This window comes from Photinus pyralis, unplaced genomic scaffold, assembly GCF_008802855.1.
Source record: "Photinus pyralis isolate 1611_PpyrPB1 unplaced genomic scaffold, Ppyr1.3 Ppyr1.4_LG3b, whole genome shotgun sequence".
Lineage (NCBI taxonomy): Eukaryota > Metazoa > Arthropoda > Insecta > Coleoptera > Lampyridae > Photinus > Photinus pyralis.
Genome location: NW_022170510.1, coordinates 6118342 through 6144275, shown reverse-complemented (window position 1 = coordinate 6144275; position 25934 = coordinate 6118342). Strand labels below are relative to the sequence as shown.

The 25934-nt window shown below is 36.5% G+C and overlaps 2 protein-coding genes and 1 long non-coding RNA gene across 3 annotated transcripts in view; 1 reads left to right on the top strand and 2 right to left on the bottom strand.

The window, feature by feature from the left end:
- Positions 1-13684, top strand: part of LOC116167179 (dopamine receptor 2) — a 76251-nt gene extending 62567 nt beyond the window's left edge. The window contains exon 2 of the mRNA XM_031482436.1: positions 12484-13684. Coding sequence (XP_031338296.1) covers positions 12515-13684 — 1170 coding nt within the window. The 5' untranslated portion in view covers positions 12484-12514. The remainder of the gene's footprint in view (positions 1-12483) is intronic.
- Positions 13685-15582: 1898 nt separating this feature from the next.
- LOC116167485 lies at positions 15583-17193 on the bottom strand. Its single transcript, XR_004144550.1, has 3 exons — positions 16083-17193; positions 15781-16035; positions 15583-15724 (listed from the first exon to the last, which is right to left on the bottom strand). It is a non-coding gene; the product is annotated as an uncharacterized LOC116167485 (long non-coding RNA).
- Positions 17194-21265: 4072 nt separating this feature from the next.
- Positions 21266-24499, bottom strand: LOC116167053. The gene is made up of 5 exons (XM_031482289.1): positions 24481-24499; positions 22660-24389; positions 22002-22583; positions 21347-21515; positions 21266-21288 (listed from the first exon to the last, which is right to left on the bottom strand). The coding sequence occupies exons 2-5, from the start codon at positions 23077-23079 to the stop codon at positions 21266-21268; spliced, it is 1194 nt and encodes a 397-aa protein (XP_031338149.1). The 5' UTR covers positions 23080-24389; positions 24481-24499.
- Between the last annotated feature and the right edge of the window lie 1435 nt (positions 24500-25934).

Genomic DNA, 25934 nt, shown 5'->3' with positions numbered 1-25934 from the left:
CAACCCTATTAAAATGTCATTTTAACAATTATACACGAGTTTCTTATCGCATTTTTTTTTTATTATACCTGTAATGTAATTTAGAAACAAAGGAAATAAAATGAAATCATATCCCGTGATTCTGATGCAGGTATAATAAAAAAATATTTAAAACCTGCAGAATGACTCAATGATATGTTGAATTTATTGCATACATTTTATTAAGAAACTTAATAATGGGAAAGCTGTTATTACAACAGAACCTAGCGATTTTAATGAAGATGAAACTCTACCTTAAAAATTAATTTTTGTTTATAGAAGAAGTTTATCTCCTCTTCGATATTTTTAACACATGTTTTCATTTACATTTTAAGCAATACGTATTATGAATATGAAACTAAATTAAGAAAAATAAATCTTTACCCAATAAGAATTTTTCATCGAGAATCGCTTTCAATAATCTATTTTCTGTTGGCTTAATTTCCAATTTATTGCAAACTCTTTTCCTATTTAGTAAAATCTAATTAAATTATTCGATTCAAAACAACGTACAAAAACCAATATTCCAAAATACAATATGAAATTTTATATAATCTGACTACAGGAGTAAAATTAGTTTCACACGGTTTGGTAGAAAATTGTTTATTCTTAACACCCACATAATATTATATTCTGTCCACATACTCATATTATCAAATGCGATTAATCAGTTTTTGTAATTAAGAGTTTCTTCCTACTTTTGAAAAATGTCAATGCATTTTGAGTTAACCTGCGAATAGAAAAATCTCTTCATCAGATGTGGGTTGACTTATGCGTGCATTTCCAAAATGCATGAGCCACGTTTTGCTTTTGTTACGGTTACGCTATTCGGTCAGTGGTGTTCAGTGTGAACCCCATTCTAGCATGTTTTTTTGCATTATTAAAAAGCTCCCTAGTCTGTGGTCGCAATCGGCATGGTCCCTCGTGCCATCGGGGCACTTTATTTGAGGTTCTCCTATCTCTTCGGACATCTTGCCTCATAGGTACCTTTGATGGCCATGCAAAGGTTTGATTCTAAGATCTTCAGTTCCGTGGAGTTATTGACTCATGGGGGGCGTTCTCTAGAGGTCCCAGTTGGGTCTTCTCGAACCTCTATATACACTATACACTACAACGAATTATTTCCCTTCGTCAATTATTGCGTAAATTAGCAACCTCTAGATGATTGTTGATAATGTATTGGTGGTATGCATTGGCATCACATCCTAGAAGACGTTGTCATCCTTTCCCATGACAGTATTCCAGTTTGATAATTTCTATGGTTGGTGATGGATACGGTTGATCATAAGGAAGGTGGCGACACAACGTGAATTTGGGTGAAACCGCGCCTGGGAGAGGTCGGTGTTAGCAGAGCTCTGGCGGGTCGGTCTCGGAAGCCTCGGGTGTACACTCAATCGGAGTAACCGGCAGCTCCAGAAATCGGAGGGGTTCAGGAGATGACGGCGGTCACTTCGGAAAAACTAAAACTAAATTACGGCAAACTCCCTAGCGGGAATGAAAGCAACAAACCACAAATCGGCGAAAGAGGCAAGAAAGCGAATTATCCCCGTAACAAAAAGCTTACCTCAAAATGAACGGTTTTCTAAATGATTAGAGCTTTCGGACACAACAAAGACAACTGAGATATCTTGACGGGAACGGTTGCAGAATTAATTGCAGCTTTTGTTTACGGTAGCGGCAGCCGAAACGACAAAAGCACAAACTCTAGAAATTAAATCAAATTAAATTCCTTGACACACTGTTCGTAACGAAGCGCCCAACTTGAAACATCTCTAGATATCGGGTGTCTACAAAGTGATCACAAAAACGGGTAAGCCTCAAGGCGGACAACGGATGCTTTGTTACAAGACACCTTTGTAAGATGTGCATCGCTAGTCGCATATTTTAAAAATCTTTGAATTTCCCTTGGTGTAAATATTTTGTACTTCTTTTGTTTGTATCCATTTTTTAAAGATTGAATTAATTTTCAGTATTTGTAAAGGCACAATGATTGATTAAAATGAATTATTCTCCACAATATTGCATCATTTGAAATATAATTTCGATACATGTATGCAAATTGAGTAACTGAAATGAAGTTATATGTGGCCATTTATTTTATAATTGACATCAGTCTTTTAAGAACTTAGCAGGTCCTTAAAATTGAAACGTGTAATTCAAGCTTTCTGTAAAGACAACAAATAGCTATTTGGCTAATAATAGCATAGCGTGCCATCAGTCCGCCCATTATTACTGAATGCGGTACAAAGTTAACCTGGCAAGCCACCCATTCCTTAGTCCCTAGATAGCCTAAATTAATCAAACCACCTGTTTACATTGTCTGACGTAAGTTAGTAAGTTAGTAGGTCAAAGTTGTGCGGAAGATTTAATGTCACGAAATGACCTTTTAAATTACTCTTACTCTAGCCGTCAACACTATTCACTAATTGAGATGATTCTAAATTTTTACCTTTAATTTCTAGCCGAATCGGAAAGCATCTTACATTACGAAAGCTCATTGTAGCAACAGATTGACCAATACATACATACTTATTACTTATAAGGCATTTATGACTATAGCGTACAAAATGCATTAGAAAGTTTTTAATTGTGGCATGAATCTAGTAGATTTATTACAAAGTAGGTATGAAAAAATTTAGTTGTCACCTAAATTTGCGTTATGGGTTTCAGGTCTGATTTGAAAACAATTTAATTCAATTAGTTTATTTTACAGCAGATGTTAAATTGACATGAATGGGTACGCTAAGTCGATCTTTAACCGTAAGGGTAACTGAAGTGAAACAGATGATTATACATTCTAATGGAATCTGTCTTTCTTATTTCAAATGAGACGCGGGTCACGAAATCAAACGAAGTTCAGAATATATGACACTGCTGTTTCTCTGGAAACGACCGCGATGGCAGAACCCAAGCTTGCTATTTTTGACGTCTAAATTAAGTTCAGGATTGTCAGAAGCTTTACAATGATTTATGTGGCGTCTACTACAATTTAAAGCTTTGTATTACACGACGATAAAGGGAAACTATCCATTTCGTAAACGTCGTTAATTATCATCTTTCACGCAATGGTTAAAATATCCCATTAATGTCTTGTATAATAAATAACTATTCAACAAACATGTAACAATTCATCACTTGGGTACGATGTCCGACGAAAAAGGGAGTTTGCTTAGAAATTGTACGCATTTTAATGTTCCCAAGTAGTGAGCCCCATAGTATGTGGTAAATTCACTTCCGAAGAGTCCGCGGATATTCTTTCGGTCCCTTAATTTTCAATGCAAGTTAAATCGCCACGATAAATATTCTTAGAAGACCTCGCGATCAAGGTCTACGGCCCTAGGGAACCCACCCTAGGTATAGTTCAAAGGCGAGTTTCTTTGAGGGCTAACTCCCTTTGAATCAAATTTTCCTTGGCGATTTTTTTTGGGACTATATTTCAAATGTGCATACTATGGCGCGAATTTTACAGGATATAGGTATTGAGCCCCTTTTTCGAAATGGAATATTGAACATTCCAATTCTATGCTTTAAGATTAAAAGTATTGCCACTTTGTTTTGATTCAATCCGTAATTATCAATAGCAGATGTACTATAATTTCAAATAAGCTTCACTAAGTTTCTGTTAGTTTAATTAAAATTAATGTATTTAAAATTGGATCGAATCGAGCTCTGTATATAAACCGATCATGACTCTTTTACCTGATGTAATGCATAATGGACCAACAAACAAATTCGCGCACCTCCAGGTAGAACACAAAATGACGTGGTATTTGCAAAGGGGGTTGCAATAAAAGGGTTTTTTTCTGCAAAAAACCTTCTACCTGAAAATCAAAACTGCGACTTCCTTGATAGCAGCCAATAAATACGCAAATGTGGTAAAGGAAATCAATATAGTGACAAAAAAACAAGTTTAGAGTCACCTTCCACATCACTTTACACCTTTTCTCTTCATAAATTGACTATTTTTACTTAGTTGTGACCACGCTCTTTCCTAACTACTCCTATTGGTTGAACCATGAAAAATTAACCATACGATCGACTTTCTTGCAAAATCTTATGACTAATAAATTTGAACCCACTTACATGAAAATTCCCGCTAACTAAACATTACATAAAAAACTAAATCCTTGCTGATGGGTTCCTAAGTATAATTATTTACAAAAGAGCATAGGGCTTTGAATAGCCAATTACAGTTTCTTAAGACTTAAACAAAAAAAAATTGTTCAAATTATTAATACCAATTCAAAAAATATACTTATTTCTCATACTCAAAGTTCTTAAAAGGTACCAGTTGATTTTATACAAAATAAAGGTAACACAGTAAAGGCTTACAGTACCTCTGAAATGTTCCTTGGGATTGGTAACTTCCATGTCATACATGACCGGAAAAGCCCTCCGTGTAGAAATGATACCTTCTAGAATGCCCTCTAGTTTAATGATGTACTGTGGACCTAACGTAGGACAGTTGTTGACCTATCTTAGAGATGGGCGCGTTATGAAATTTCGTGGGAATTAACTAGTTGTGGTTTTTTATTGTCTACTATCAGGAGATGTCCGTTCATAATGTCATTTATTAATACCGTAATCCAATTAAACGTACAGTGACTAGTGAGTTTTTTTAGAAGTCAATTAACTAAATTTTCCGCTATTTACCGGTTCATTTACTACGAACTGCACGCAATCCTCGCACGCGAAACAGCAAAAATAACACTGATAACTTACCGAAATAAAATGTGTGCGGATACCTTTAACTACCGGCTCGCGATTCGCAGAAAATCCCACTTCCACTTGAGCGCTAATACGGCTCAAAACAAATGCCCGAAAAAACAAACTTTACTTCTTTTATCAAATTCTCGACATTCTCGGGGTAACAAAAACCCAATTGGACTTGATTTCTACCACATTCGAACCCTAATTCTTATCGCTTGATTACTCGGATTGAGCGCTACGCACCCCAGGCTCAAAGCCAAATGTCTTTCTAAAATCTTCTCCGGATTAATCCCTACCTATCCTTTCTTAATGAATTAATGCCTCAATATGGCGCTTTATTAATGAAATCGGCCATTTTTGATCACGAATTAATCTGATTGGTTCTTGCCCCCCCCCCCACGCACGCTCAATTTTGGAATCTTACCTTTCTCAGGTTTTTGCACCACGAAATGACGGCTCATGTGGCGCAGTTCAGTTAAAGCTGGATTGTAGTGCTAAGGGTCCTTGGTTCGAATGCGAGTTCGCGCATGGATATTTGTAAATGTATAGTGGGTTGGGTTGGTAGAGCAGCCTTGGCTGAAACCCCGCCCACTCAAAAATAAAGGCAAAATAAATAAAAAAAATTCTATGTCAGTGACTTTGGTCACAGGAACCTCTTTAAGATATTATTTTCCGGTTATCGCTAATTCGCCACTAATGAAAAACTGTAAATCTGACCTGTAGTGTTTCAACCCGTCCTATGGTGAAATAGCCAACAATGTTTTTAAACGCACTAATTGGAATTAATGTCTCCAGGAAAGTTTATTATTATTTTATTAAAACGTTGTGTCTACTACAAATAAAACCAACGAGGGGTTGAACCTAACCTAAAAATTTTTTTCCCCTACATACAGAACGTTACTATTTACGTGTTTACAAATCCAACACTCCGCCCCACTTTAACTCTCCACCCCGATTAACACTGCAAAGCACTTCGCCAATGCACCACTGATCTTTAAAACTGTCCATTTTATTCATGCCTTTATGCCACGAGAAAGTTATTAAGATTTTGCTTTTAATGCCCTTTAGGTAGCCATCCCGAAGGGACGTTGGATGCGTGTCGTTTTTCATGGCGGTGATTAATTGAACATATATATAAAACTTTGCAGAATTAGTCAGAAAATTGATTAAAATATCACTGCGGTTGTTCTCTTTTACTCCACTGGCAAGGTAGAAGACTATCACTAGTCTCCAGGAAAGTACGGGAAAGTAGGGTCTGTAAATATGTCTTCATGTCCTTCTTCGACGAGAAACGCGTTTAACTCCGAAAAATGGTGCTTTATGAATGAAATCGGCAATTTTTGATCGCGATTTATTCTGATTTGTTCTTGCCTCACCAGGCGGCTAGGGTTATAACTCAACTCAGGATACGCACGTTCAATTTTGGAATCTTGCTTTTCAAATAAGTTCAGAAACCGCGAAAATGTTGAGCCACAAATCAATTGTTGTGGTTGGAGGATGTTCCGCTCGTAGTAGGCAGTTGTATAGAAAAAAAAGTTTTCAATTTAAATTTCAAGAGTGGTGTTCCTAGAGAATTCGAGACAATCTTGATCGATTTTATACGCTACTTAATTTTTGTCGTAATTATTGGATCGTGACAAATTTATCTTTAGACGAAAGGGTCCATCAGAAACAAGTGAGCGATTTTGCAAGTCTTAGTAATGTCTGAATGCTAATTTATCCGAGAAACACTTCCTACATTTAAATGTAAGAATTATCAGGGTACTTTATCATAGATTAAAAATCCACTCTTAAAACTCCTTATTTAAAATAGAGAAACTCGGCGTGGGATGGGACGCTTTCATGAAATGAGTAGAGTCTGTGTTATTTTTAAAAAGGTTACAAAGTTTAAATGACTTTTAATTAAGCTAAACGGCCATTCTCTAAAATTTTAATTCAAAAAATTTATTTATCTTCCCAAACATAATTTTCAAGATAGGAGAAGTCGTTTCTAGGTTACACTGGAGACCGCAAGGGCGTTATTGTTCGTAAACTTCTGCAGTAACTAACGTAATCTACATAGTGCTAAGTGAAGGCTTGTGAGCACAATCATCGGTACCGCCTGTATACATCTACAACGTGCAGTAAACACATGCAAACAAATAGATTAACGCATAATTCACAGCGCGCCATAACCAAATTCAAGCACACCCTATTTACGTAAGTGAAAAATACTTTTGTTTGTGTTTGCAATAGTAAGTGACTGTTAATTAAGCATCTTCCTCAATTAAATGTTTGGCAAGGTGCGTTTAAGTTTGCAGACAATTCGTTTCGTTTGCTTAAGTTTTAGATATATAGGTAGTTAAGATATTTACCTTAAGTGAAAATTTTAGTAGGTATATTTACTCATTATACATGCATAAGACGCTAATGTATACTAACTTAAATGAACGAGATCAACTTGAAGTGTCATGTAAGTGTATAATTAGCAATTAGCATAAAGCAGGTTAAATTCGTTTATAAAACACACGGTGAGCTCAAAGGGTTTGTCGTTTTTAGTAATTGTTCACGACAAGTACGACATTCCATCAGTGCTAAGATGAATATCCAGTAGTGATTTGAACCATTGATTTGTTTTTTTTGTGCACTTAGTAAGGTGTTTGAACGTCCACTTTGCGCCATTGTATCCTACATTTTAGTTTGAGGACATACGGTCATAAAAATGATCTAAGAGAAAAGCTAAGAGTAGTATAATAAAATAATATTGGTATTTACCGTCCAGCGAACCACCTTTATGATTTGAGAGTGTTTTTGTAATCTTGGGTCTATGTTTATACTTTCTTTATTGCATTGTATAGATAGAAAGATGCCGGTTTTCCAGACCGTTACAGCAGGCAGCCATCTAGCAGCCAATATAATTTTTGCACTTACGACAGTTTAATCCCCCATTGTTGGGGATAGAAATTGGGATAAAACTTTCATTTAATAAAATGGTGCAGTTATGAATATTTATAGAAATTTCAAGTATGTTGCTGTGTGCACTGGTCCGTAGGCCAGAAAGACCGTACACAAAACACCAAAACAAAAACCTAGCTAGCTCTTTCCCTTTACTTATTAGCACGGCACAAAACTTCTCCCCAGCACAGAGGAGAGGTTCGACTCTGCTTTCAGTTAACCTGTTAACTTCTAACAGATAGTGGGTCAGACCAAATTACCTTAAACTCCAAACTGAACTTCAAAATTTTGAATAATTAAAATCCACCTTGGTCAAGCATCCAATAAAAACACAGGTATATTAAAAAAGACGTCGTTATAATTGAAACACACGGAAATTAATATGAAAATTACAAAAGTGCGATTTAATCTTAACACCAAAAAAAAAGGAAAATGGTACACAAATACAAACAATTATTACAAATAGACTAAAATTAAGACTACTTACATTACTTGTCCGGTAATTGGAATATCTAAATAACAGGTATCCTTACATATTTCACAAAAACAATTTTCAATGAACACACGTTACACCAAGGACCTCGAGTAATCGCAGCTTCTTCTTTCCGAGTAGACCAGGACGTTCCAATAAAATCCAATAAAAAAAACTGAGCCACGTTGAAAACACACTTATGAAACGCCGACAAACGCATCTCCTTGCAGCACCTTAGATGGCCAAAACTTCAAACTTCAAAACGAAATAAATTCTTCAACGAAATATGTAACTCTGCTCTGAACGAAAGAAAAAAACTGTTTTAGATTTAAAAAAAAACGTAGTTATGCGTTGACTGTGGCTAAAAGCGACGCTTTTCTTGTTAATGTCCTATTTACGGCGAAACCCTTCTTCCGAAAGTGAAAATTATAACAACCAATCATACACAGTTGACAACAAAGACTATCCCCTCAACGTACGATAATAGACCAAAAAATTGAGGTCGAATAATTTTAATACTTAAATCAATTTGTTATCAGACATTAAGAGATAAACCCAAAATTAAATTCTAGGAAAAATAAAATTTAATATTTCTTAACTATACAGACAAGGCGATAAATCACATCCACCTGTTAATATTTACATTTGATAACAGCTAAAAACCAAACAAAATTAACTACAAATGTTAATTACATAAAAAAAGACCGCCCTTGTCGATCTTAATTAAGATTTCTGAAAATTTCATCCTGCCAGACGAAATAAACACAGCAATGTTGTTATTAAGGATTCTCCGATCCTTTATAGTTTTGTATTGTCCGTCCGTCCGTCCGTCCGTGTGCGCTATAACTATTTTTAAAAGTGTCCGATCCTGTTGAAATTTGATGTACGGGCACTTTGGACATGGAGGAAGGACACTATAGATTTTCAGGAAGCTGGCCCATAGTCGAGTCAACGAAGGTTTTAACTTCTCAATTCTCAGCAACAGCTCGGATTTTGATCAACTTTTTTTAAATACGTGTTTTTTAATACTATTCTAAATCAGAAACATCTCAATTTCAGGAATTTTTTTTAATATTGTTTAAACAATAACTGAATTTCCTGGAAGAATTAGTTTTACAATTGTTTTTCGCAATATCTATGAAAATGTGAATCGTTATACTAGTATGAACAAGGCCCCCGCAGTCGTGGTTAATAATTATTTGTATAGTTTAATCAATAATAGCAACATCTTACTCACCTCCTTGTGGTGTTTAGTAGAAGATATGTTGGTATCTCCATATCTTCCATCGTTTAGATGTCCTGGTGCGACATGGTATTGAAGGCATTCCTGACATCGAGTGATGTCATCAGACACGCCCCCCTTATCCTGCGCGTTTCACCGTTGGTTTTCTCCCTTATGTTGTGCAGGGTTTTATCGCGTCTATCGTTAACCTTCCTTTTCGGAAGGCATATTGTTTCTCTGCGAGCCTATTTTTATTTTTTCAAAGATTTTTCCAGTGAAATCAAGAAAACTAATCCCCCAATATGTATCCTTGGTCTTTGCGATCAGTGCAAGCCTGCACTGCTTTCATACTACCGGGTACTGCCACTAGGGACGAGACAATATCTGGCCCAGGCGCCTTGTTATTCGGAAGTTTCCGTGCCGTTGTTACTACTTCCTCAAATTCACTGTTTTCCCTCTCAACTGGTTCGAGAGCCTCACGCTTGGGGAAGAGCTAGTCAATATAAACTTCATCATTCCACCCTAAGGGGTACCCTTTCTTGTTGAGTTTACCCGCCAATCTCTACCTCTAAACGCCCTTTTCAAGTTCATCACACAGCGCTTTTTTTGCCGTCGTTGATCGCCCTTTTGGTAGGTATGTTATCTAGATCCCTTGAAACAACTTCAAGGGGCTTCCGGGCTTCTTCGCTCTGGCAACCATTCGCCCCTCTAGGACACATGTTCCGCGAAGCTCTTCTATGCCACCAGTACACCACTCTGCTTCCTCAGGGGTATATTGCATTGAATATTTTCCTCATCTCAGCTTCTGTTATGCAGTAACTTATGCTATAACTCGACCATTACCTTAGCTTCTTCGCCCAGCGCGTTTAGTGGCTATTTAATTTGGTCTTCTTTGGTGATTTTATTTACCTCCACCTCCTGTATATAGTAGGTAGTTTTATCTGATTCTTCTCACACTTTATATTATGCCCCGACTCCCAATTCGCTTTAAAACCGTTCCATGTTTAAGGATTATTTTTAATTGGCCCTCTTTTTTCTCTTTTTCTTCTTTTTCACGGAATTGAGCTATATGTTGTTAAAAATTAGATCTTCCAACATTTCGATTTATTGTACGTAAATCTTTGTCAAGTCCACACACAAACCATAACGGTTAAATTGAATCGTGGGGCAAACCAAACATTGTGCCAGTTTGTTAAATTTTTAAAACTGGAAGCTCACTTTTTGTTTATATCTATAAAGATGCTCGCACGATGCAACTGATAGTATAAGGGCGTTCTTATATACTTACCGAAAGAGACTCTCGGAGAGACTAAAACAATAATTGTAGGGGTAGCAATGTCTAACGTCTGACACTAGTGTAAATCGTATACTGAAACCGTAATGAATACTCAATAAGAATCAATAATTCAATTTACGTTAACTAAACAAAAGCAAAATTTTGATCGACAACGAATTGTCCTTACAAATCGGTAAAATAAAAGCATAAACGTAACGTTAACTTAAAAAAACTACTGTACAATGCACAAATAACTAAGTTTCTATACAACAACGAAGTAATCTAATTTAAAATGTGAATAAGGTAACACGAATAAATCCTTCGGAGTGACACAAATTTACGTAACAAAAAATCGTAGATATCTGTTTGGGACTAAGCCTCGGTAACTTCAAAAACTAATTTACAATGTGCAAATAACTAAATATCACGTATAACAAACAAATCAAAAGAACACAACCTAATCACACTAACAGAAATGAATCTTCGGAGTTACAAAAGTAACGTAGCCAAATTGGGGTCTGGTATATTCTTCGTAGCGACACAAGTAGCGTAAGTAAAATCAGAAGCATCAACCTCCACAAGGTTAGGCAATACTTGCAGTTAAACAGGAATAATACGTCTCCAGGTGTATATTTTTCGATGTAGGTTATGTATTTGTAGCGTTTTATTACAAAATACAGGAAAAGGAACTATTTTTTATTTTGAAATATAAACAGAATGCTCATTATTAATTATTAAATTTTTATCACCTAGACCTATCTTGTTTTTCTAGGATCTATTGAGTTTCGTTAATGGTCGCCACAGTACTCCCCCCTCAGTGACTACCTAATTGTTGTAGTCGCGGAAACGTACAAGCGGTTTCGTTTTTTTTCGTAGTCGAGTTGTTAAAAGAGGGGAATGATCTTCGGATGCAGTTTTTTCATTTTTTATCTCTGACATGTCTTCTGGTAGGAAAGCTCGTTTTAGACAATCAATGCCGAAAGTCAGACGCCAAACGTGGAGGTCGCCGACACCTAATCAAAAGCGCGTCGTGGAAACGTACGCTTGAACAACACTGTCTGGCGCGTCATGGGACTGTCTGGCACAAGCGACCCTTTATCTACTATTGTTGCACTGTTCCAGGACTGCGCCGATGGAGAAATCTGAAGCGTCGGTTGTCAGCGCGAGTGTTGTATCTTCGATTGGATGTGCTAGAAAAGCACAGTTCGCCAGATCTTTCTTGCATCGTTCGAAAGACATTTCAGCTTTGGATGACCATATAATAGCCGTTTTGTCGTTTTTACAGCTGTTCTTCAGGTAATCGTTCAAAGGAGCCTGGATTTCAGCAGCATTCTCCATAAATCTCCGATAGAAATTTACCATGCCTAGGAAACGACGTAAGTCCTTGACGATGGTCGGTTTCGGAAATTTGAGGATTGCAGATACTTTGCCAGGGAGCGGCGAGCTACCATCAGCTGATATAAGGTGGCCTAAATATTCTACCTGATCAGCGCCTAAAACACATTTTGCAGGATTGACAATAATTTTGAATTCTTTAAGACGCTGAAACACTTTTTCAAGGTGAAATAAATGCTCTTCAGGAGAAGAAGAACAAATTAAAATGTCATCAATATAACAAAAACAAAAATCAAAATCTGCTAACACTAAATTAATATGTCTTTGAAAAGTTTGAGCTGCCTTTCTTAAGCCGAAAGTCATAATAAACAGAATGCCAATTATTAATTATTAAATTTGTTTCACCTAGACAACCACCTATCTTGTTTTTCTAGGATCTATCGATTTTCGTTAATGGCCGCCACATATTCTTGAGTATAATGACTCGAATCTTAATTAATTTTTTTTTCATTTCAGGGTGCATCCATGTTATGAGTCAAAAGAAGCGATGAACGGCACAGAGCTGCTGTATTCAGCAGCAACTGATGACGACAACTTAAATTTTACGGACGTAAACGGTACTCTCTGGACCAATTCAACAGACTTAGAAAAGGATGCATGGGAGCACTGGAGTGCCTTGATACAAGATCGTGCGTTAATCGTGTCTCTTTTACTAGTCTTTCCAATTGCGACTGTTTTTGGAAACATGTTAGTGATACTAGCCGTAATACGTGAGCGATACCTACACACTGCGACTAATTACTTCATTACTTCGTTGGCGGTCGCTGACTGTTTAGTGGGGCTCGTAGTGATGCCTTTTAGTGCCCTTTATGAAGTACTGGAGCATACGTGGTTTTTTGGTCCGGACTGGTGCGACGTTTGGAGATCGCTCGACGTCCTGTTCAGTACGGCGTCGATACTAAACTTATGTGTTATATCATTGGATCGTTATTGGGCAATAACGGATCCAATAGCGTATCCGATGAGAATGACTCGTATCCGATCCGCACTTTTAATTGCTGCGGTATGGATATGTTCAAGTGCAATTTCGTTTCCGGCAATCGCGTGGTGGCGCGCAGTGCGAACCGAACCGATACCCGCTTATAAGTGTCCCTTTACCGAACATTTGGGTTATTTAATATTTTCATCGACAATTTCATTTTACCTACCCTTATTCGTGATGGTTTTTACCTATTATCGGATTTACCGCGCCGCAGTGATGCAGACGCGCTCGTTACGTTTAGGAACCAAACAGGTTCTACTAGGATCAGGAGAACTCGAACTTACGTTAAGGATACACAGAGGGGGCACGTGCAAATTGCCCACTTCTGACCCTAGACACCTTTACAGTACTCCGGAGGATGAGCCCTTGACGGCGTTGCAAAACAACGGCTTATCTCGGATCGCTTCCAATAGATACGGGAAAAACTTTTCGCTCAGTCGTAAGCTGGCAAAGTTCGCTAAAGAGAAGAAAGCCGCGAAAACTTTGGGGATAGTGATGGGGGTGTTTGTGGTGTGCTGGTTACCGTTTTTTGTGGTAAACTTACTTTCTGGATTTTGTATGGAGTGTATATGGCACGAGGAAATTGTCTCGGCAGTGGTTACATGGTTAGGGTGGATAAACTCATGTATGAACCCCGTTATCTACGCCTGTTGGAGCAGAGATTTTAGAAGGTAAGATTTTCTATTTTTATAACAGAAACTTGTTATAATTTTGGACGTGATTATCTCACTTGCTACGGGAATGTAATTATCGAAGTTTTTAAATTCAGCAAAGCGTATTACTTAGAAAGGACTCAGAGGTTTTAACTTTCATTGAATGGGAGTTTTACTCCTACACATTTTCTCATTCAACCTTTTTGCTAAATATAAAATCTATAAAAAGACTAAAACTGAAATGATGTTACTTTTTGTTTCAAATTAAGGTCCGATAATGTATAGGTATATGAAATACTCCCGCAGGAAGTTGATCGTATTTTTATATAGTGAACAGTAATCAATCGATAATAGCCAACAGTTAGACGTTAGAAGTTTTTTTATATATGTACCTCATATTTCCTGGAAATCCAGACAGTACCTAATCTGAATACTTCGCTCGCCGTAGTATGCAAACGTGTGCAATATTCTACACCCTTTCGAAAAGTTTTACTTTGTGACAATGAATATGCCACTTTTACATTAAACTTTCATTTGAAAGCAATTAGTGTAATCGACGAATGCTTATTGAGTACATGAAGGGAGGGGACAGAATATTTCTAAAAATTATTATAGAGTGCATGTAGGGGGTATAGCGCTTAGAGGTAAACACCTTTAAAACTCGTAAATTTTTGAAAGTCAATTCCCATTAAAGCGGTCTTCAGCCTTTCTCAAATTATCCGGTTTTTGTGTCTAGGAATTTTCGCCCAATATCTGCAGTGCTCTTTCGTGACTTTTTCCTGAATCTCCTCTTTGGCTGTGTTATATGCAATCCCACTGAGACAAAGATTTTAGTTTTGGTTAGGTTCTCTTTATATAGTTGAGAAGCTGCCGTCAGTTGCATTTACCTGGGGCTTGGAGCACAGTTACTTTTTTTCCAATATACAGATATTCAGCTCCGTTTATTGCTTCCGTACACTCCTTTGTAGTTTTTGAGCCATCTATGTAATACATGATTCCATTCACCTTACCTTATTGGAATTATCCTTCCAGTCGTATCGAGCGGAAATTATCGTCTTAAACAGTTTTTTAAGACAAATTTTTTTGGTTATTCTCTCAGTTATCATACTGAGGGTTTTATCTTTAGATTTCATCTATGCCCCAATCCCTCCTCCCCATTGACCCTTGGCAAGTATTGTAATGGTTGTTACAAAGTCTCCTACTTCTTCTGGTTGATTAAATTAGGAGTGTTTCTTGTTGTGTAACTATATTATTAATATGACGCGGCTGTTCGTCGGTCAATAACCCTCTTCTGGCCTCAAGGATAAAAGGTAAAGGATTAAATAAAAAGTCAAATATGTTTATTAAAGGTTAACGGTTCTTATTTTCATATCGCCTTTACTGTAAGAGAGCACATTTTAATAAATAGGGAATTGATGCGAAGCGATCCTGTAGGGTAAATGGTTAGACTACGTAAAATCATACTTCACATTGGTAGGAAATACTCAAACTTTATTTATAATCGTATGTGAAACCAACACAATGTCAAATGAACCGCTGGGTACTAAAGGAAAATTACTTCTCCGTTAATAGAATTGTTTCGTCGTCTTCCGATGTGGAAATTCTCGAGTACCTTGTTCCCAAAAATGCTGTTATAATTTTCTCCTGGCGTTGCTAGGGCTCTATGTAGATGGTACCGGGTTCTCGGTATAATGTTAGCCTTTAAATATCGCCAGGAGACACTGGTAGAAACACTTCCTTTCCGAGCGCGAATTCACTTGTATTTATACCCTCTCTCTTAGTATCATTATAATTAATTTCCGCCTATCTTACCACGACGAAACGTTTATAATGTTTCTGCATCCGTTCTACAAGCTTTTGTCAAATCAACTTCGGCACGAAATAGACGTATTTACACAACTCTCCTTGCGGATAGTTTACAATGACTCATTTAATTACCTTCTCCTGAATACACATACTTAAAGCGATTTTGAGTTTACATTGCTAATTCCCTTTTAGCTTTCTCGCGATTAAATATTATACCAAATCAGGTCAAAGTAAATGAAATAAATTCCTTTCCATGCTAAAATACAAATACCCGTACAGTTAAGGTTACATGCATACATAAATATACCCTACACAATTTATCACATTTCTGTACAGGGAAATCCCGTTACAGTATGCCCCTCTGAGTGCCACTGCCCTAATTACTAGGTGTACTCGCGGTAAGTTCAAGAGGGTCTCTATACCTTCCGTAAGGGTCGCTATTATTTCCCACGTAATTTCAAGGCAATCTCTGCGGTGCACCTTGCTAAGTATCTGTATGTTCTTCTGGATAAAGGTCTTATTTTACCACACCTTCCAGAGTGATATTGTCAAACGCCCTCTCCATATCTAAAAACTCAGCTAGAGTTACCTCCTTACAGAATAGCGCCTCGCACCTCATCCCTCATGTTCAATAAGTTTCTTCACTAATTTTAGGAGAAAGACGTTAGACTGATGGGTCTAAACATTTTGGCTTGGGTGTATGATTCTAGCCCAGGTATCGATATGAATACGACTTTTACGTCCCTTCGCACCATAGGTGTGTATTCCAGGACAAAACTTGCCCTTAGTAACATACATAGCGTGAAGGCTAGCGGGTCGAGGCCTTGTAGAGCAGGACCCATCCATCCCTTGGGATTTATACGGACGGAAAGACTTCACTGCCTCGTTAGGTTCACTATCTCGAGCCAAAACCCAATCTCCTCTGGTCCACCTGAGAAGTGGTTCCAGAATAATTGATTCGCCCGCGTCATTTTGAGCGAGGTCTTTGATCCCGGAATGTGTGATTGAAACAAAAGCCCCATTGTTTCCTTTGCGGTCTCTGTATAACCGTTCAATGTTCTTCTGTTACTTTTCGTAAGGCTCTTTGGAGTTTGGCACCTTCTGGAATTTGTTCAACCCACAAATATTTTCGTTTATTTTTAGATCATTCTTCATCCTTGTAACGGTAGCTGTAAATTTCTGTAGAATTTTATAGAGATTTAGGATTTTTGGGATTTATGTAAGGGTCAAACATATCATAGAAAGTCTACAGGGTCAAAAATTAGAGGGGCGAATTTCCTAATAGATTGTATGACTGGTGGAATTGTACATAAATAGTTTATGGAAAAGCAGTCGTTTTGGATATACGTCAGTGAATTGTATAATACACAGCGACCTCATAATTAGTTCCGAAAATCGGTGTCATCCGTCTGTCCGGGGTTTGAATTAGATTCATATATGTCAGTTTATTGAACTACAAGAAAGAATTATATAATCGATCGAAGTGGATTTGCACGGTTTAGTAACATAATTTAAAACAACCGTATTTCGACCAAGGACCAATCAATTAAGCGCGCCAGTATATTTTCTTTGCCATAAAGAGCAAATTCAGTATAGTTATTTCAGTGCTGGCGAAGCCCATGAGGGACTGATCTGTGTACTTTGCATTTGTAATACTGAAATTGGTCTAAACATCTGTATCCAAAAAACAGTAAAACAAGTAAAGTAAAATTGGGATTTAGTGAAAAGTCTCCTTTTGGTGGTGGAAAAAGTTCGTAATAATTTATAAACCCTGTTAATAACAAATTCTATAATATTAACAAGAATCTTGCTTACAATTTAAACACAGAAGTTTACCGTTTGAAAAAACTACGCCCAACGCGATTTGTCTAACAATTTTATTTATTTATTTTGTTAAAGAATTTTCAATTTTACTTAGAAGGGCAGAAAGGAGGGCACCCCCTTTATTGACAAACTTGTTGCATCGACAATTGTGTCAAAAGTTACAGTACAAAGGAATCATGACCATCTTACCAATTTTGCAAAAATGTTAACTAAATTCCTACCACAGTAGGGACGGTAAGAAAAAAGAAGACCATCTAACAGAGTCTTCTAAAACGTTACCGAGAAAGATACCAAAAAGTTTCCATTACAAATCTAAAAGGTTCCACGACGACTGTATGCGCTGTAATAGTTCCACGGATGTATAATATAGAGAGGTGATCCGGCGGCCGCTCATCGCGTGGTTCATTTATGTCGTCTGCTAAGTTAGACAAGGACAGACAACTAGATTGGCGCGGCCTCGGGCGCGGCAGTTAAAGATTTACAATTTGAAATCACGTCAGTTGGTAGGTTTTTCTTTACAAGGACCGGAAAACATTATTTTTTATGCTAAGAATTCAGTGTAATACAGAAACTAAATATTTATTTTCTAAAACAATATGCACTTATGAAATTTGTAACTTTGATTTTTTCTTATTTATTGCAGACATCTTTCTATGTTTTCCTTGCTCTTGTCTGTAATATTGTTTAACTCGCATGCAGGTATAGTAATAAACCGCTTTAGCTATTACATCGTCCCGATGTTCTTGACACTGAAATTGTATTAGTTTGTTTTCGTGAACTGAAAAAAAATCTTCCAGTGTATTGTCGAAGACATCAACAGAGTCGATATGTTTAAACATCACACTTTCTAACTTCTTTAATAAATTATGAATAGGTTTATTGGGATGATTCAGCCATCCTCGAGATTTTAATTCAACTAACTCAGCTTCGGGAGCTAAAACATGAGTAGGTTTGGGATTATACAGCAGCTCCCGACAAAATTTGCAGCTTGATTCTCGATATAGCTTTTTACAAATAAAACCAGTTAAGTAATAAATAATGCAATCTAGTGTTTCAGGTATATCGACATCGTAAATAGGTGCCACGGTGTCTTCAGAATCCTCCCAAAATTCTCCTTCAAGAAGCCCATCTAATTTACCCTTGATTTTTTCAATATGCTGAGCTTTGTTAGCAGAGTCATTGTCACAAAAGATAGCTTTAAAATTTGTAATAGACAGCACCGTGTTTTGTGATTCGTCTTCGTCATTCGTGCAATTGCCAAATTTTGGAGGTTTCAGCAGCTTATAAGTCGATAATAAACGATATACATGCATAAACGTCACCATTGTAGGGTGATCATTATCACAACCAGCTTGTCTAATTGTTCCAAAAAAACGCTGCAATTTAAATACATTACCTACGTACACAATCAAGCAAAAAACCTGTACCTCTAAGGGATCTTGATTCATTTTGCTAGTAAGCACATAACTGAATGTTCGCGTTTTCAGAAGATAATTGCACAAATCCATAGTAGATGAAATAGTCACACGAAGACCTTCAGCAGTGGAGCTTGATAAAAAATGATCTTTTGTAATTTTTTTCTCAACTACCATATTCTCCCAATGGTTAATAAAATTTAAATTCTCTCGAAGTACCTATACACATATAGATTAAATGCATCCCCTTTTTAAAAATTTGTTAGAATTACTTCAAAATCTTTACTTCCACTGATAATGCCTTCACCACTACGACGGCTGTTCAAAACATCGAATAAATTATTGATTCTCCTGGTAAATGAAATTGTACAATCGGCATTTTTAAGTCTATCACAACGCCTCTGATAATGGATGAGACCTTCGGCAACAGAATTACTAAAAATCTAAAACAAAAGGAAATTATGACATATACCTATCACTACCTAATAATATTGTAAAAGTATGTAGATATGTGAAATTGATACCTGAGTTGCAAGTTTTACTCTCATTTTCATAAAACCGTTTGGATTTATATGCATTTCGGTTATTTTTGGACACACTCTTGTGTTGTTACTTTGTGTTTGATCTAGTTGTAGTAGAATTTTATAATACTCCCAAAGTATTCCACCTTCAGGCGTCTAAAAATCATAATTTAGGTAGATATGGTATACATTTTCATAACAAATACATACTATTAGAGCGTTGTTGTTCAAAAATCGGTTTCTTATGCACTTTATAAGATGAGGGGTATCGGAGAAAAAATATAGGTCTCTTGAATCATCCACTGGATGAATAACTTTATTAGTTGTGTTGGACAACTTCCCTGAAATTCCAAATTCCATCCACATCTTCCTATTTGTTGATGCACCATCACAAACCGTGCCATGAACTTCCGCTCCACAATTCTCCAATTTTTTTATAATTTCTAATACTAACTGTGCAAGGCAGCTTCCTTTCGTGGGACCCTTAGTAGCATACACTGCTATTGGTTGGGTAAAATTATCAGCTAATGATGACCACATAAATACTAAAGCATGGTCAGCCTGTTGGCCAGTGACTGTTTTTGATGTATTTTCATGTTCTGCGCCGAAATCTTCTGCTCCAATTAATTTAAGATTTTTTACATTTAGCTGAATATTAACGCGCACCGACATCTCATCAAATATCAACATACCTTGCCTTGCAAATTTATTTTTTTCTTGTATTTTCATCTTAAATGCTTGGAAAAATTCTTCGTCAAGTCCACATTTGAGTCTTACTCGCGACAAATATGTACGCACCGTTGACACAACGGGAAGAGGTACGATTTCATTTTTTCTTAAAAAAGCGTACGATTTTGGGCTTTTAATATGAAGAAGTAAACACATAAGTAACCAACTAGAAGAATAACGCCTAGACGTTTTCTTTTTGTACCTAGCCATCTTAATGCATTCCATCAGTAACATTTTTTGAGCGGAAGGTAAATTTTCCATCTGATCAATTTTTTTCTGCACTTCTTCTTCATTCAGGGTTTTCATTTTCGCTTTAGCTTCTTGTAACTCCTTCCTTGCTTGAATTAGTCTATAATGCAGTCTTCGTTCACGTTTACGACAGTTGGCTGAATTTTTCAAAAAGCGGTCTCGTCTCGACATGGTGACCTTTGTGACTTTTTTTTTTTAATAAGCGATTGCTTTTTTGGCATTTTTACACAAACAACAGTAGTTCACTCCTTTGAATAAACGTTCATCGGTAGTATTCAACAGGTAACTACAATTTCCATGTCTCACGCTTTTAGAAAATTCATCTTTGTGATATCGTGTCCTGCTGAAGTCTATGCTATCTCCGATTATTATTATTAATCCGTAACATATAGGGAGTAGATCAAAATCAATCAACATTTTTTCAAAATCAGCAATCGAATTAATCTTACTATTTGAATCTTCAGTTAAACGGACATGCAAATGTTGAAAAATGAAGAAGTTTATAAAAGATTTACACAGCACAATTTTCTTTGAAATTACGATATCATTTTCTACAACATCTGTTTTAAAAAGTGCTATAATGTCTTTATGGAATTGTAAGGTCCACGACGCAGACGGCAAGGTAACGTTATTCTTCGACAAACTATCGAATATTGTGACTAACCAAGATTTATTATATTCTGAGTTATTGCCTTCGTATATCTTTTCAACTAAAAGGAAATTAGAAATCAGTGGAATAACTTAGGCAATGCAATTTAAGTTTTTAACATTCCCACAAATGATTAAAAGACCCATCAAAAAAGAAAAAATTGGCGAAAGCTTAACTTTGGACAGGGATTTTAAGTGCATTTTCAGTCATGTTTATATAAATATCAGACAAACGGGCATACGGACAGACATACGGGCTCCGTACTGCTCAATAACTCGCCGAGACCTATCTAACGGCACCTCAACCAAGCCTCTAGCACTTACCGTTCCGGAGATATAAAATATCGGACAGACAGACAGACAGACAGACAGACAGACAGACAGAGAGACAGGCAGACAGACATTCCGAGCCTAATAGTGCATTTCAGTTTTTTCTGAAAATGCACTAAAAACAGAACTCTGTTTCTGGGCAAGAATTTGACAAATACCTACCTTCATTGGCACCTAATTCATTATTTTTTTTACGTTTCAGGTCATATGTACATTCGCCTCGTTCGATTACCCTCCTTTTCTTTACCGGCTTTTTCGACAAATAGGTTGGACAATTAGGCCAAATAGATGGTACTGCATTTTCTCTCAAGCGCGGGATTTTCAGTGCATACTAAACAGAACAAAAATAACATTCCTACAGTAGGTAATTCATGGCGACCTGCGGAACTGGTATTTACTTCCTGAATTTAAAAAACTTACTGAATATGTTTCTGTGACGACTTCACGTATGACATCGTCTTTAAAAAAATGTTTTTCCGCAAACGTAAAAAAATGACGACTTTATTAATGTCAGTTCTTAATGTTGAAGTTTGATTTCACAGACTCCACTTTTTTCTCCGGCCGTGAGCGTACAAAAAAGTACTTTTTTGTACGCTCACGGCCGGAGAAAAAAGTGACATGACAGACAGTAAATATCATCAGGTAGTTGAACTTTGGAGATTTATTAGCGATAATTACATATTAATTGTGAAATTACAATTATTTAGAGTTGCACCGCACAAATTTAACACACTTCCTGATTTATTGACTTCTAATTCAATAGAATTTTGTGTAGAGTTGAATGAGTTAGCCAATAACATTTCCTTTGACTTCTTACTCGTTTCAACATATCTGTTAAATCAACGTCCACCGAATTTCGCTCATCGGAAGCTGCATTCAGGCCCAATGACGAAGAATTTGGCATTAAGATCTTTTTCGCGGTTTCTTTTTTATTAGACAAAGAATCTTCTAGGTATCCTTCAGCCACAGTGCTCGACCTCCAACCTCCATGCCGCTTTAAACAAGTGATATCAGCTCCTCCATTCACCAGCAATGTAGCTGAAGTTCTTCTTAAAGCATGGCCCGTGTAAAGTTTTGAATCCGGTAGTTTTAAAAAAGTTGCTACTGTTTTGGGTACATTACTAATTGTATGAATTCCCATGACCATGCGATAACATTTTCCGTTTTGAAATTTCAAGAAAAATCGACGGCTTTCCATAGCGGGGGGGCGCAAGGAAGTATATTTTCTATAAAGATTTATGTATTTTTCACCAATAATTGTAAACGATCGTGGCTTTTTAGTTTTGCTATCAGGAATCTTTATATGAATAACAGATCCTAAATCCTCTATATTGTCTATTGTCATATTCACCATTTCATCGCACCTACATGCTCCTGATACGCCTATTACTAAAACAACCTGAAAATAGCATATATTATTTTAAAACTTTAATGTATTTATGCAGGTATACCTAGGTAAGTATTTTATAACTAACCTTAATCCCCAAATATTGCTCATCAGGTGCATTGTTTAAAAAATCTTCAAACTGTTCCTTTGTGAATACCTTTGATTTTTTGGGAGTATAGCCTTCATTCTGCTTTTTCAAATAAGCACGTAGCTTCATATATTTGCTAATATCTAATCCATGTTTAAGATTTAATAATGCTTTTATCATGGAATATTGAGACCACATTGTTGAACTCTTCATTTTTAGATTGGTTGCCAATTCACAAAAATAAGCTAGTAGCACATTTTCAGAATAGTTTGTAATGTTTTTCTCATTGCACCATGTGAGAAATCTTTCATAAGCATGATTATAAACTCTACTTGACTTCGTTGGAATTAAATCGTTCGTAGCTGTCTTGGCAATTGCAAGAACGTCTGGCGGCGTACAGTTAAGTTCGGAATCCGACATAATATGTAACCTGCAAGAAAAATTGGTCAATATCTTTTACTACTTTATCTACTTGATACTCGGGTACTTACCAAAAACGCACAGTTCAAAAGGGCTTTGAATGTTCCCGATAATTAATTTGTTGAATTGTCAAAATTTTCTTTCACCATAACAACCGCAAACCACAGCAATCTAGTTTTAAATTTTTCAACATTTAACAGATGCGCTGCAATCTTTTTAGGAATACTCCCTTAATTCTATCGTTTGAACAGCGTTTGCGGAAAAAATTGTATGTTTTATTCGGAGTAAAAGCACTTTTTGTGGCGCGTCTGAAATTGTCGGCCTCACTACGTTCGGCCGTCAAACATTCAGACTTGCCACAAAAAGTCACACTTTTACTCCTTATAAAACAATATACTATTTTCGCACAAAGCGTCATTAATCGTTAATTTTTTATCCGCTCGGGGAATACGTTGACTCCACTCTTCTAATTTGTTTTTAGGCACTTTAAATAAGGATACTTTCTCTGAACTTCCGCTATATCCACTGTGACATCCAGGTGCAAAACAATACCTTCGTGCCATTGTAAAAAGTTGCAAAAAAAGCCCATACACAAGTTTAAGGAAGTGCGACCGTATATCACTGGCGCAATGCAGTATAAATGCACAAGTGATTTCGCGCCAAGCTAGTTGTCTGTCTCTGTCGCTGCCTCTCCCTCGCACACAGACCACACTCAATCGCCGTTTGTTTGCACCGAAAACATAGCTCGCCGGATCACCTCTCTATATTATACATCCGTGAATAGTTCTAAAGGTTGTAAATTTTCCAAAGACCCTAAGAAGGGTTCTAGAGGTTCTAAGAAAATTCTAGGAAATCTGAAGAACCTAAATCGTTCCAAAGGTCCAATAAAGGTTCTAAAAATTTTCAAGAAGGTTCCAATATGGCGCTAAGCAGGTATGTTGGCCTAAGTAGAAAATCTATAATCGTTCTGGGGCAGGAAGTGACCTCACAGTCAATTAGAATCGAACAGAATTCTCTACGTCCCTCCCCTTGGATCCGCCCGTCACTTTCTTAGTCACTATTCTAAATCCGCCATTGGACCCGCTGCATGTCTGGCTCCATCCGCCATCTTGGATGTTATTTTGGACCCGCCACCTTGAATCCGATCATAATTCGATCTCCAAACTTGGTACCAATCACGCTGATATTAGTAATTCGGTATTTTTCCACCAATTTCCATATTCTTTATACTTTTGAATGGTTTACAATAAGTCGTCGAGATCAGGGAAGCGAAATCAGATTCTTCCATTGCTATTATAAGCAGTAAATGTCTATAACAAATAAAAAAGTGTCAAAACCTAGGTCAAAACACTATGTAAATGTTTATTACAAATTAATGCTGAAAATACCGGAAGCAATTACCTGTCTCTTATCGCAAAGTAAGTAAGTATCGTTTATACTGTATTGAATTTGTGCTTCGGTCAATATCCCTGATCAATAGGAAATAAGGTTACGACCCCAGATTTAAATAAACATCTAATTTTTGTTTTGTTTTCTTTCCTATACACTCCTACTAATATAAATAGGTGTTTTAGCGATGGACATACTCCCATAATGCTTGGACGACTTGTCACCCTAAATAATGTGTCCTCTCTTACTAGGCGTGTCTATCCTGCCCTATGAACACTTTATTTATTTCTAACAGTGTGGTAGTGACCCATGGAAACAATTGATACATGAAAAAAACCTGTGCATCACCATTATTGTTTTCATTGCCTGCTACTTGTAATACCTCAAAAAATGAAAAGAGAAAAGAACACAATTTACAATTTGCACCATCGTGCTGAAATAAATAATTATAGACTAGTATAATATCGCAAAAACATTTGAAAAGCGCCCTCTTAAATAAAATCATGATTTCAAAAAGACAAACAAAAGTTTGGGTCATAATCATAACTCAAAGATAATTAACGACAAGAAACGGAAAATTATGATACAAAGGGCCATATATCATTTTGAAGTCGTTTCGCCATAACTTTGTGTACATCTTTTTTCTTACTTTATAAAAAATGCGCAGGGCAATTGTTCAGCGTCCATGATTATATAATTTATATTTTAATTTGGCGATCGATTCGTTTATGATTTTCTTTCATATGAGCGGTAAAACGTAAATAACTTCTTACTGACAAAAAATAGGTAGTACATTTAAAACTGTCTATGATTTAATACCGGTTTGCAATCTTTTTCACCATCCGAAGCGGTTGTGTTTAATTTGCGGAGGATTTCGAAAATGTAAAAGAAGTTTTAGATGATTTTCCTTTAGCGCAATTGGGTCTATTTTCAACGCAATGAAGCCGGCCTGAATGTAAATGACCATGCTTGGACTTTCTCATAGCAGCATTTCCACATTTGAAGGAGTTTAGTTAACTGATCCAAATATGCTATAAGCACCTAATAAGATTTTCTCATGTGATACCCACTCTTTTATTAAAAATGTGTTCTCCTCGTATACTTTGAGTGGATTTTGGTTCGATTGTGAACCGTTTTCAAAATTAATTTAAAAGTTAACGATTGAAGCTAGAACGTTTTAATCTGTTCACTTTCGCTTATGATTTTCCTATTAAATTGATGGATTATACAATAGTTTATTGTATTTGATTAATAATAGAGCTTTGTTTTTGACATTCATGCTAAAAAGGCCAACATGAAAATTTCAGCAAGCGGAAATTAACAACCATCTTCGCGGTCATTATTACCTAAATCTCATTTTCTAAGCTACGGGTATTAAAAGAAAAACCACCATTCATTGTCGACAATCTTTGCATAATTACAAATCTTGATAAAACGGTTTTTAATTATAAGCTCCAATTTGCAAG